At 29.9% G+C, this 11,727-nt stretch overlaps 1 protein-coding gene across 1 annotated transcript in view; it reads left to right on the top strand.

Moving 5' to 3' along the window:
• The window catches only part of LOC111640312 (multidrug resistance-associated protein 4-like), a 92,167-nt gene extending 82,441 nt beyond the window's left edge, over nt 1-9,726 (top strand). Inside the window, exons 27-34 of the mRNA XM_023386321.1 lie at nt 415-648; nt 718-818; nt 1,401-1,598; nt 1,676-1,831; nt 2,314-2,403; nt 2,514-2,686; nt 9,273-9,378; nt 9,446-9,726. Coding sequence (XP_023242089.1) covers nt 415-648; nt 718-818; nt 1,401-1,598; nt 1,676-1,831; nt 2,314-2,403; nt 2,514-2,686; nt 9,273-9,378; nt 9,446-9,622 — 1,235 coding nt within the window. The 3' untranslated portion in view covers nt 9,623-9,726. The remainder of the gene's footprint in view (nt 1-414; nt 649-717; nt 819-1,400; nt 1,599-1,675; nt 1,832-2,313; nt 2,404-2,513; nt 2,687-9,272; nt 9,379-9,445) is intronic.
• The last annotated feature ends 2,001 nt before the right edge of the window (nt 9,727-11,727 follow it).

Raw genomic sequence — 11,727 nt, 5'->3', positions numbered from 1 at the left:
AATTCTTTTTGTTTTTGATCTGACTAAATTTTTAAAAAATTTCTTTTATTAAATTATTTTTTTTTTGCATAATGAATATAATGTTGTGTTTCAGGTTTATGTTACATGAAATTGTGATCAGTAGCTTCAAAATATACGTAAATTAATAAATATACTTAGATTTGAAGCAAGCATGCATAAATTATATATATAAGATTTTATAAATTAAATATTCTAATTTATATTAATTAAGTGGAACGAACATTTTAAGAATTAATATGTATTAGTTTTAAAATCTTCCCATGTTGCTTTTATATTTTTTATATTAGGATTAGTTTGCAGGTACTTTCATAAATATAATAGATAAATAGATGTTATATTCAATAACGATTTTTTAAAATAACTGAATTATATGTAGAAATTTTTTTTTGACAGGGAGAAGTCCAGTATTTTCTCATCTCAGTATATCCCTTTATGGACTAACAACGATCAGAGCATTTAAAGCTGAAAGTAAATTTATATCTACATTTAATGAGTATCAGGATAAGCACACTGCAACGTGGTTCATCTATTTGACTTTATATCGATTTCTTTATGTATATGGTCACATGATTTGTTTTATAAATGTAATTATTACTGTGATTATTTTCAGTGTTTCAGTTAATTCAGGTGAGTAAATATATTTAATTGTGTATACGTTATAATATAGGTAATTTTGTTTCATAATTGCAATTTTAGATGATGCAGGAGGCCAAATTGGAATTGTTATGAATTATGGAGTATTAATGATTTTGTATTTTCCAGCCCTTATTAGAAGTTCATCTGACATGCAATTTCAGGTATGTTTTCTCAAATCGGATAAATAAGCCAAATGTGAAAACACTTAGTTGTTTGCAATGTTTAATTGAATAGTTTTTCGCTTACGTGGCATTTTATCGATGCCAACAAACTAAATTATTATTCTGAAATCATGTTGCATTGCATAAGAAACTACTGTTGAATCTGCAATTTCTTTATTTTTTCTACTAGCTAACAATACAAAATACATTTGGATATATAAAACGACAGCTTTGATGTTTATTTTAATCTAATTTAATCCAAAAACACAAAAAAACACCATCAAATTTGAACTCGCTAAAGTTATTTTAAGTTTCACAAATTTATAAAAAGAAATTTTCTGAGATAGAGGTGGCTTTCGTTCAGTGGTATTATTTTAGTTTTTCGGAAGTATGTTTTCTATAACATTTCAAATGTAGTATAAAATGAAGGTAAGTAAAATATAAAAAAATCGCTTCATACAAAAATATTTCTCAAATTAATTTTATCATTTTATTTACATTTAATATAACTCTGTATATTATATATTTTTAATAAAATAAGTTTTATTCATTGTGGTATTTAACACAAAGTCAATTTTCCAGATGAACTCGGTAAAACGCATACTAAACTACACCAAATTAAAATCAGAAGCATCGTACGAAAGTACTGCTGATAAACAACCTCCTTCAGATTGGCCACAGAAAGGAGAAATTCATTTTGATAATGTTTCTTTACAATATTCTAATGATAAAAATACGGTTTTAAAGAACTTAAGATTTCGTATTAACTCGGGAGAAAAGGTAAACTACCTGCGGAATCCAAAAATAGTTGCTAGTAATTTCTGTCTGAGAAAATTTGTATCATTCATAAATTGCAGATAGGAATTGTTGGAAGAACAGGAGCTGGAAAAAGTTCTATAATTGCTTCGTTATTTCGCATGAGAGAACCAACAGGAACGATAACCATCGATGGAGTTGACACTAAAGATATTGGTCTTCGGGATCTACGTAGTAAAATATCAATCATTCCTCAAGTATATAGTAACTGATTTAATGAACATATTTTATATTAATTTACTTGCTGTAATAATATTCTTTATATGATTTATTGTGTTAAGTTGTCAGCATACAGTGTTTTAAAAGGCAGGTAGAAAAACCAAACAAAATTTTCAGACAGATTTTCCTATATATGTCAGGACCTCATCCTTTGTGTCCTCGCCTTTCAATTGTGGGTTTGGACATGTTTGTAGTTGAATGGATATATGAAGATTGTAGGATAAAAACAATGATTTTAAATTGATGGAAATTGAAACTTACGCAGTGTTTAAATAAAATAAATTTAAGAATATATTTACAATATTCCTATTCTGTCTATAGAAATCACAAATCTTTTAGAATAATAACTAAGATAACAAATTTGATGTGAATGACCATTTTAATTGTAATGAATATAAATTTAAAAAAAGAAATTGTATTTTTCAATTTTTTCTTTTCCTGAATAATGTATATTTTACAGGATCCAATGTTATTTACCGGTCCGCTTCGAAGAAATATTGATCCTTTTAACGAATATTCAGAAGAAATGATGTGGAAAGCCATAGAAGAGGTTTCAAATAAATCAATATTTTAATATACTCTTTCATTTTTCTTTTGAATTCGTTTTAATCGTTAAATTCAATAATATTGTATTAATTTGTAAATATATGTCAACTTAAGGTTCAATTAAAAGACGTTATCAGTAAGTTGCCTGGGGGATTGGATACACATTTAACAGAAGGAGGACGAAATTTCAGCGTAGGAGAAAGACAGTTAATTTGTCTTGCCAGAACCATACTACGTCAGAACAAAATTCTTGTTATGGACGAAGCAACATCCAATGTAGATAAAAAGTAAGAATTCAAGACATTAAAAAAATTATTTAGTGTTAAGTGCAGTATTAATTAGAGCATAATATGATTTTTGTAGTGAATGCAATTGTTAAGTGTTGTTTGAAACTCTTAGAAATTGTAACAATAAGTTTCTGTTTCAGTTTGCAACTTGTCGTAATTATTGCTAGTTTAATTAATACCAGATTATTTTATATAAAACTGTTCCTATGTTAAGAGTTTAAATCGGGAGTTTAAATTATGTATCACTATTTTTCAATCATATCATAATGAAGTATTTTTTATTGATGAAAATGTAGATTGGCAATTAGATAGTTAGTATTTTTGACACTGATGACGATTATATTGATATGAAGGATATCTATATTTATCCGCTTGATGGAGTAGTTGAAATTTCCGCTAATCGCATTCAGGTCAGGGGCTGTAGTTTAGAATGTGACAAGTTGTCAATCAACATTTGTTCAAAACACGGTCCACACATCTTAGGTTGAAGACTAGCATTAACTTGCTTGCATGTCTGCTTGGTGACAGAGACGATAACAATTTCATAAAATTACTAGTTCTGTGCTAAACAACTTCTCCGTTTATTTACCTAATAAGAAGTAAAACGGCAAAGCCATTTTTGGGATGAAACTATGTCTCGGAGTCTCACTGCACCGTTTTGTAAAAATAAGCTCTAACCGATGAGGAAAATCCTACAGCGGTACTCAACGTCTGGTGTAGATTATGACGAACTTCGTTGCTGTCGTGGTTACAACGGGTTACATTGTCACGGGCCTATCCTTGGCTATAGTAAGCAGGCAAATGTTTGTATCCGAATTGTCACGATGTTGATCTTGTCGTTTTGTACCATGAGAAAAGATGAGGTGAAAAGAATACACGCATAACATGTGTCACACGTTTTCAATATTCGATTTCGCAAAGTTCACATTTCGAAATTTCCAACAAGCAATGCGTGGCCAAATCTCGTACTAGTGCCTGTTTGTAGAAACACTTCGTCATTTTGTATTTTACTCTGATTCGGCTCTCGGTCCCCTGTATAAATACAAATTTGGTTTTTTTTATGTTTGCATGATTTGTGCACTAAATACTCTGTGCCAAATTGCAATTCCTGATAAGTACTCCTTCATACTTCACGATGTCCAGCTGTTGACAACGGCGTGATTTTATGGACAAGTTATAGTCTTGCCAACAAAACACAATAGAAATTACGAAGAATTCAACACATGCATTTAGAGTTGTTTAGTAATATGGTGATGAGACTAATAACGGCGAGTTCGCAGAATAGGAAATTCATTTTTTTGGACTTACATAAAACTATGATATCTGGGAAATTTAATATCTGATTTACAAAAGAAGTAAGTAAAATGATTGGAGGATTTTACTATTTTATTGAAATAAAACATCGCTTCTTTAAAAACGCAGATAAATAGTGAAAAGTAAAAATAAATTTGTGTGTTTTATATAATAAAAAAATTATGTAATCGCCAATTTTAGTAACCGATTAGTTTGTTATAGGATATCTGAACGATTTTATATTAGGTGTTTAATATACTAAATTTAGCTATAGTACATACTTGTATATTAATAAGAAAATTACTCATTGAAACATTATATTGCTAGTTAAAATTAAACTCAGTTTGAAAAATTTGAATATTAATATCTCCTTAAAGACATTGACATTTTTTATATAGATTTCAATTAAACGTAAAAAATACTTAAAACAGAAAAAAAACGAAAGAAATGCGTTTATTTTGAAGAAAAAGCTTTAAATTTTATTTTCCTTTGTTTCGCCTGTCTGTGAAATGTAACACCGATGAGTCATTGTTTACACAGCTGGGTGACCTTGAACACAGCTGGAGTCCGATTTCCCGGGACATTCTCATAGACGTCTCGGGAGGACAAGGGTTTAAAGTAGGGTGACTATAAGCGNATTGACCATTTGTGACATGCTATAACGAGCAAAAATTTAAAAAAACTAATAGGTAGGTTTAAAATTAATAAATACAAATGTATTCTGGCAGTGAATGAGTTAATTTATGCTTTCTATTTGCAAAACTCCTCAACCTTAACACAAAATAAGAAAAAAAGTGAATTTTTAAGAAATTTGCGGGATTTCCAGGGATAAGAAAAATTTCCCGGGTTAAAAAAACAACCGGGATCCCGGGATCCCGGAATCCCGTTTCAGAAACCCTAGTATTTTTCAAATGGATATTAATTAATATTAGACTTTACAATATAATTTATTAATCTATTTCAGTTCCAGATTATTCTTCGTTCTAAAAGTACTTTACTCAACTTTTTTAATGTTTTCCAAGCATTGTCAGCTTGCTGTTAAAAAATTATTTTTTACATATAACCTACTACTTACATGTCCTTTATGTGGAATGGAACGAGTACCATTTCTTTAAGTGTAGTTCACTCGGGTGAATTTATATTTTGTCAAAAACACATCGTTTATCTGTATTCGGAAATTTAATATATTATTGTTGGCGGATTAAATGAAATATAAATTCTGTAGTTATAATCAATCGAAACAAAATACACGATATGTTTATCAATAATCTACAGCCAAACGATTTATTGTATGAAACTTTTTCATAGACACGGAATGATTCCAGAGACAAAGGTATCAAAATTCAAATTTATAGTCGATTTCATTTGTGATATTGAACATATATGTAAGTAAGCAATCTGTTTAAATTACATCAGTGTTCTGCTGTGTGAAGATACCACGTAAATTGTCAAATGCATGTATTTAGTTTCAAGTTTCTTGTTATCTCTGTTTGGTGTAGATGACTTGTCAAGAAATGTCTAGGATTCCGTGTTCATGTCTCTTTCGTGATGCTTGTATTTATCATCGATTTCTATTTGCATGCTGCGTGCAAATTCTCTGAGATTTTTCTTATTTGTAGACCATTATACTTCTGACATATAAAATCGATGTTTAAGCTATGCAGAGAACAAGGTATTCGATCATCGAGTACGTAAAAAAGTGTGTAAAAGTAAGAAAAAAGAATTGATTAGTTTATTATGTTCTAAACATCAAGCACTACAACTTACATGCTATCTATTTATACAAATTTGTGGGTTATGTTATCGGTACTGAAGCTGAAGACAATACCTAATTTAACAATTGCTTTACATGAGATTTACTTTCCTGATTATGAATGAATTAAATTCTGTAATCTGAAAAATAGTTTATTGAAATTTAATTTGCATTTTATCACATAAATAAACGCTATAACACTAAGAAGGCTTTTCTAATTACATTCATTCAAGATTTGTTTAGACATAAATATAAAATAGCTGGATGGTGAAGAACGTAGCTTGACATATATGAAAAACTACACGTTAATTAAAAGTCTATTGAGTATATTTTTTCTCTTAATTGTATATTAATACTAGCTTTTGCCCGTGGCTTCGCTCGCGTTAAGAAGTATTATTATTAATTATGTATAGTTTTTGCGGTCTTACTTTTGTTTAGCGTGTGTAAAAAATTAGGGCCTACAAAACTTCTTTGTACACAATATTCTTAACTAATCTGTCATTAGGCGCTAAAACTATCAAGCTATTGGGTGAACTTACTCGTGAGCAAGCAACATAAAACTGTCCATGAGAAAACATTCTTCAACTTCTCCATTAACGTTCAGATTTTCTTTAGCCATTTTAAAAAGTCTAACCGCCAAAATTTTAAAAAAGTCTAACCGATAAAATCTATACTTAAACCAAACGAAAACAAAACAAATGCCAAATACAAAGCAGAGTCTATAACAAAAACTACTAAACCGAAACAAAGCAAATGCAATCCAAAATATGCCAAGAAAAGAACAGCCAAAATCGTCAAATATAATCCGCTAGAAATATTTAGGTATAGTATGTACTATTAGATACTATTAGATATTAGGCCACTCATCATCGGGTATATGTAACTCAGTGGAAACACAACGATAGCGCGTTTTAAAATACTACTATCGCCATCTATTGTCAACATTTAAAACTATAAATTATTTTGTTCGTCTTATTTTATTCGTTCCATTAGGTACTGATAGGTTCAAACTAATACATTTACATCCTCAATCATCCCTTATTTTATCCCCATGGGGGTTGAATTTATCAAAATCCTATTTAAGCGGACGTCTTCATCATAGTAGCTCCAATCTTTAATTTCAGTTCAATCAGTCGAAAATCTAAGATTTATACAAACTTTCATCCCCTATTTTATCCCCTTAGGGGTGGAATTTATCAAAATCCTTTCTTAGGAGATGCTTACGTCATCGTATCTTTATGCATGCAAAGTCTCAGCCCGATCGGTTTAAAATTCACAAAGTTTCATACAAATTTTCATCCGCTATTTTATCCCCTTGTGGGTAGAATTGATCAAAATCCTTTCTTAGCGGATGCCTACGTCATAACATCTACCTGCATGCCAAATTTCAGCCCGATCCGTCCAGTGGTTTGGGCTGTGCGTTGATAGATCACTATGTCAGTCAGTCAGTCACCTTTGAGTTATATATATTTAGATTTCAACAGTAGATAATGCCTCAATTAATTTCTGTTTTTGTGATAATATAATGTTCTTATTAGCAGAAAGACAACGAAAACGGTTTTACGAAATCAGTACAGTGAGAATTTCTTTCTGCTCTGGCTATATAGCGTGCGACAATTTGATGAAAATGATATATTCTCCTAATGGGATCTTGAATAAGTGATTCAGTTTGTTATGCATCAACGTATATTATAGTATTTTTCAAATGGATATTAATTAATATCAGACTTTACAATATAATTTATTAATCTATTTCAGTTCCAGATTATTCTGCGTTTTAAAAGTACTTTACTCAACTTTTAAAAATCTTTTCTCCGCATTGTCAGTTTGCTGTTGAAAATTATTCTTTACATATAGCGTACTACTTACGAATCCTTTATGTGGAATGGAACGAGTACCATTTCTTGTAAGTGTAATTTACTCGGGCGAATTTATATTTTTTCAAAAACACATCGTTTATCTCTATTCGGAAATTTAATATATTATTGTTGGCGGATTAAATGAAAGATAAATTCTATAGGTATAATCATGTAAGATACTTTCTTGAGATAAAGTATTTTACATGATAAAGTATTATACCTATAGGATTTATCTTTAAGGATTAGTAAGGATTAAGATTTATTTTTAAGAATTAGTAAGAACTAAAATTTATCTTTCATTAGTTGTAGTGTAAATAGTTGTATCTTTCAAGACAAAGTCAATTTCATTTTATACTTTAGTCTGTACTGACAATGGGTTTATTACATTCACAAAAGAAAGTCATTAAAACCTATGGCACAGATTCAGATTTAATTCGACTCTTTTAGGACAATTTCTCGCATTTTGCGTATTGTTCTATGAAAAATATGTGTTCTGTATGTATTGCGATAAAAAACATTACACTTAGTGTAAGATGCAGATGTGTCTGCTCTTATTGACCAGATTGACTTTCTCGTTAGGGATCATAAATAAATAATAGGATTTTGTCACTGCTGTAAATTATTTACAATAGAGTACAATAATGGTAGCATATAATCGTAATGGTAGAGATCTAGATACAGCGTGAAACGTAACATTTCTCATACAATACTTTGCTGGATGTACCAGTGATGTCCATTTACAGATTCTGTGTGCAAGAAAAACAACATTTTATATGCTCTTAACAGCAGTTGAGTTGTTAAATCCAATAAACACTGGTAGCGGTTTGCGCGCTACTGCGTCATGAACGAGTTCTCCACGTTCATTTTAGTCCATTCTCTAAAGTATCAGACATCTATATCCAAATAAGTTTTCCATCGAGAGTTCTTGAAGGCAATTGTTTTGGCCAAATTTCCTCATATTAATTTCCATCAATTCAATTCAATCAAATTTGTTTCAAATGCAGTAAGTCATTTTACAGGAAAAACCTCTACCTTGTTTCCCCGAAAATAAGACAGTGTCTTATATTAATTTTTGCTCTAAAAATGCACTAGGTCTTATTTTCAGGGGGATGTCTTATATTTCTATGAAGACGAATTCACATTTATTGTTGAACAATACGCTAAACAGGTTCGAGAGAACACCTTGCGACACATTCAACTTAACCTTTTTATAGTGTCCATATCGAGCTCGATGACCAATTAGTGCTTACTGAACCGTAGCACTATGCAAATGTGATGTGGCGTGATTCCCAGCCGACCAATTAGCGATCACCAGCGATAACATTATGCAAATCTGTGATTTCCAAGCCATAGTCTTATGCAAATCATGCCGTGTGTCGTAATTGTCTGCTGACCAATCAGTGGCTGTACTTTCAACCATCTGTCGATGACCGTTACGACTAAAAAAAAACTTCGCTAGGTCTTACTTTCAGGGGGAGGTCTTATATTTCGCAATTGAGCAAAATCTGTGCTAGGTCTCATTTTCTGCGGATGTCTTATTTTCGGGGAAACACGGTACTATACATTATTATATCATACTTTGCATTTTTATCTCAAGTTCTACTTTGTTATTTTCAAGTAAATCTTTTCTTTCTATTTTTTTCATACTGATATAAATATATTTTATATATTTTATATGAAGAACTGATTCCTGCATACAAAAAATAATTCGAGAAAAATTCAAATCTTGTACAGTGTTGACAATAGCCCACAGATTAAATACAATTATTGATTCGGATAGAGTCATGGTAAGTTTTTTATGCTTATAATGTAAAACATAAATATATATTTTAATTACATCTTTCAAACTTTTAGGTTCTAGATAATGGAAAACTACAAGAATTTGACACGCCATATACATTACTTAAAAATGTGAATGGTACTTTTTATAATTTGGTAAAGAACACGGGAGTAACTTCAATGAATGAGTTATACAAAATTGCCAAAGAAAAACATTATGTTCAAAAATATATGGAAAGTACGAAACTATAAAACAGCAGATCGTCTTTGTTACATATCAACCCAGTATTAGCAATGTCTACTATTAAATTTGTATTTGATAATTAAACATTTTTTATATAGAATCAGAAGTGTTTTGAGAGATCATTGTTAAAAATATTTAGAATTGTTTATTCCTGAAAAGTAAAACTGAAAAAAATTTAACAATACGAAATGAAGTTAATAGAATATATCAAAATATCTTTTGTTCATAAATGTAATCATAAAATTTATAATCGAGTATTTCTATTTTCATAAATCAAGTAGTAAATATGGATTCTTGAAAAGATTTGCTTTCTGGTTATATACAGAAGTAAAATAAAATTTTTTTGAACCTTTTTGCATTTGTATTATTTTTGTCACTAAAATTTAATCGTTTTTTAAAAATATCTAAAACAGGTAATAAGTAGATATTTATGCACGCTTTTTGCTTGATGAATGATATACCTTTTCCATTTGGAATCAAAAAGAAATGTATGTATATTAAATACCCCAAACATTGATTAATATTTTGGTTTATTTATATAAGATTGCCGAGTTTTTTCTATAAATGCAATTAGTTGAATTAATGTAATCTTTTTATTGAAAAAATTTGTGACATGAAATTAAAAATTAGGTCAAAGAAACTTTTTGAAAAGTTTGTAATATACTTAAAACATTATGAAAACTTGAAAGTTATTTTACGCGAAACGATTGTAATTGATCTATAAATTTTGCCAATGTTACACGTGATATTTTGTATTTTAAAGTTGGTTATTTATCCAACATTCAGACTTCATAAATAATGGAATTATTTCGAAAAATTAATAAGTTTTTTTGGATTATATTAATAACAGGGTAAATTCTTTCTGACTACCACCTCTCACTGAGAATTATTTATTAACTTTATCAAAAGTTTCAAATGTTTCCAACCTGTTCTACAGGAAAATTCTTTGAAATAGTCATTATTTTGAATTCAAAGAATAAGTATCAGTAATACAGTAATATATATATATACAATTAACAAATATATATTATTTATATATACAAACATATACACAATATATATTATAATATTTATATTATATATTATAGATATATAAAGCAATTTATATACAATATAACAAAATAATAAAGTAGATAAAAACAGAAATAATGAAAAACGTACATTTATTTTAGAAATATCACAAATCACTTTTATTATCAGTTATAATGAAATAGCAAAATAAAATTTTTGAAGAGTATGTTTGTATAGTGTAGAGATAAATTATATTAAAAAGTTTTAAATTTAAATCTTATAACATAATCGAGGTAAATTGTTAATAATAATAATAATAGTTATCTCTTCCATGGTAACCACTGGTTGAATTGGGAGAGCTGAGTAATTTTACTGATCCATAGAGCAACATAGAGGCTAGAGCATGCTCCTGGTAGGGGCACCCATGCCAGTAAGGTCTAAGGGCAAGGATGAAGCTAAGAGTGACCATACCCACATTTTTCGGAGAGAATTATCATGGTAGTAACCAGATCAAAATGTGATACTGGCTCGGACGTCGTCCGGGTTAACAAGATCGTAGGTTAGGCAAAGGCTCACATTCGAATAATAGGCCACAGTCTCTCTTGGTTACTGGTGGCAAAGCAGCATGTGCCCAAACATGGCTATGCTCTCGACAGAAGAGAGGTATCAATCCAGCCTTGGTGTTTCTGTGACAATGCATCCACAGACCAAAAAAGCTGGAAAACAATGCCAACAGATGGAATGAACAATAGAAATGAACGAGTTTACCATATGTATTTACTACACCATCACAAGACTTGAAATAAACCTGACAGCATACAGACAACAACTACACCATCGATTTACAAAGCAATATCCTCATTTCATTTTTACCGAACAAAGAGTTGTTGATCAAAGAAGATCAATTATACACACAAAAACCTTTTTCACCAACAACCCGCGAACATATCAAAGAAAAAGTTGTAGATTAAATACGCAAAACAAACAGAAACATTTAACATTAATGAAGATTGCGTAATCTGTCAGGATAATCCAGCAACAAGCATTGATTATAGCCTACACACTACAACTATCACTAGTGATCCTACATACGCTTCGTCAT

The sequence above is a fragment of the Centruroides sculpturatus genome, unplaced genomic scaffold (assembly GCF_000671375.1).
Source record: "Centruroides sculpturatus isolate CEXI.00-Female unplaced genomic scaffold, Cexi_2.0 scaffold1340, whole genome shotgun sequence".
NCBI classification, from domain to species: Eukaryota; Metazoa; Arthropoda; class Arachnida; order Scorpiones; family Buthidae; genus Centruroides; species Centruroides sculpturatus.
The sequence above is the reverse complement of the archived record's forward strand: the minus strand, read 5'-3'. Positions and strand labels throughout refer to the sequence as shown.